The sequence below is a fragment of the Bison bison genome, unplaced genomic scaffold, assembly GCF_000754665.1.
Source record: "Bison bison bison isolate TAMUID 2011002044 unplaced genomic scaffold, Bison_UMD1.0 scf7180017864499, whole genome shotgun sequence".
NCBI lineage: Eukaryota > Metazoa > Chordata > Mammalia > Artiodactyla > Bovidae > Bison > Bison bison.
The window spans coordinates 4,888,541-4,890,520 of record NW_011495058.1 but is presented as its reverse complement, the minus strand read 5'-3'; the positions used below and the strand labels follow the sequence as shown (position 1 = coordinate 4,890,520).

General features: G+C 57.9%; 1 protein-coding gene across 1 annotated transcript in view; it reads left to right on the top strand.

Annotated features, from left to right (window-relative positions):
- Window positions 1-3: 3 nt before the first annotated feature.
- The window catches only part of AEBP1 (AE binding protein 1), a gene marked incomplete at its 5' end in the record, with an annotated part of 9,463 nt that continues 7,486 nt past the window's right edge, over window positions 4-1,980 (top strand). Inside the window, 2 exons of the mRNA XM_010829117.1 lie at window positions 4-55; window positions 1,714-1,934. Coding sequence (XP_010827419.1) covers window positions 4-55; window positions 1,714-1,934 — 273 coding nt within the window. The remainder of the gene's footprint in view (window positions 56-1,713; window positions 1,935-1,980) is intronic.

Below are 1,980 nucleotides of genomic sequence, written 5' to 3'. Positions count from 1 at the left end.
CGCAAACCCCAGACAGGGGGCAAGCCGGGGGCGCGTCCGGGGGTGGCCGAAGAGGGTAAGAGCTTTGGGTAGGGGTGGCCCTTGGCGTGATGGGGGGCCGCCCGGACAGCCGTGCACCACAGGTGAGAATGGCGGGCCTCGGTAGGGTTTGGCCGATGTCCAGTCTGCCCAGCGTGAGGAATGGATCCGTAAGGCACAAGAGAGCCCAGATGTCTGGCGGGACAGTGTGCCAGGCAGAGGTCAGCGCTGGCTGGTAGCCCTCTGAGGTTGGGGACACATCCAGCAGGTCCGCTACCCAGTGGATTGGGTCCTCCCAGTCCCTGTTGCACAGCCCGCAAACCCCTGGAGGGACTAGACTCGAGCTAACAGGGGACTCGGCAGCCCCCTCCCCAGGGTAGTGTGAAGGTGATGGGCCCTGCTGTCTCAATGGGGCCACTCAGCCTGATTGTGGCACACACTGTCTGTGCCACACCACTGCCAGAGACCCAGCATCCAGCCTCCCCTGGGAAGGATCCCCAGCACTCTGCTGCCTGGCCTCCTACTCCAGGAGTACAGAGGCAGGGAAGGGGCTGCAGAAGACCTCCTGTCTCCTCAAGGCTTCCAGGAGCAGCGGGCAGTGATCCAGGGTTATTGTGAGGATTAAATGAGGTGATACATCACCAAAGCATTTAGCCTAGTGCCTCTTATATAATCAGTTGTCAATAAATCTTAGCTGTTTATCATGACCTTCTGGAAGGTGGGCAAGGGTCTTGCTGATCTCTCTCCCAGGAGACTTCCAAGGCACCATCCATCATTCCTGAGGTCAGCAGCCCCTCCCCTTTGTCCTGCTCTAGATCTTTCCTGGCTCCTCCCCCACCCCGGGGGATGGGTTCTGGGACCCGTCTCAGCACCCCTCTCCATTCCAGGATTGCTGTCCCGGCCTCTTGCTTGCTGCTGGGGCAGCTCTGTTTCTCCTGGCTGTCTGCATTTTGTAGATTTTCCTGTATTTCAGTCACGTGGCCCCCACAACTCCATTATATTTTCAGCGGCATTTGCTCAGGGTCCTGGAAGATTCCTACAGGCAACCCCAGGCCCTGCCCTTGCTCCCTCCCTCCCTCCCCCAGACTCTGAGATGGGCAGGCATCTGCAGTACTTGCCTGTCCCTCTGGCCTCTGCATGGCCCTAGGATACCCTGTGGTTATGGCTTCCAACCTGCCCCAGGCTCCTTAGTCCTGGACGGGGGATCATGCATGCGTATCCCTTTTCTGTGAAGCTTTTCTAGCTCCAGGGGGGCCCCAGGCCCATGCCCTTTACTTTGTGTGAGAGGAATGAGACTGCCTCCCCCTTCAGACTGGGTGCTCCTTCAGGCCTGGTGGCTTAGTCACCCTCTGCTCTTTCCATGACCAGCACAGAATAGTGAGCCCTGACTGGCCAAGGGGCCATGTGGAGAAAGAGTGGATTGTGAGGTGCTTCTTGGGCAGATGGGAGGATGAGGGCCTGCTCCTGAGAAGCTAAGCCAACCAGGCCAAGGTGTGGTGGTGATAACATGTCTCGCAGACAGAAAGCCTGGGTTCCAACCCCAGCTCTTCCATGACCACAAGTGGCTTAACCTCTCAGTTTCCTTGATTTGGGAAATACAGAACTACCAACAGCCCCTTTGCCCACCTTGCGTGGGATACCTAGGGCATAGAGGGAGCTCTTCATTGATTTGACCTGAATGTGCATCTTGAACAGTGCCTCCGGGAAAAGCTAAAGACAAAGGGAAGAAAGGGAAGAAGGACAAAAGCCCCAAGGCGACCAAGCAGCCCCCGGAGGGGTCCTCTAGGCCTCCCAAAAAACCCAAGGAGAAGCCACCCAAGGAGAAACCTCCCAAAGCCACCAAGAAGCCCAAGGAAAAGCCACCCAAAGCCACCAAGAAGCCCAAGGAGAAGCAGCCCAAGGAGAAGCCCCCCAAGGAGAAGCCCCCCAAGGAGAAGCCCCCCAAGGCCACCAAGAAGCCCA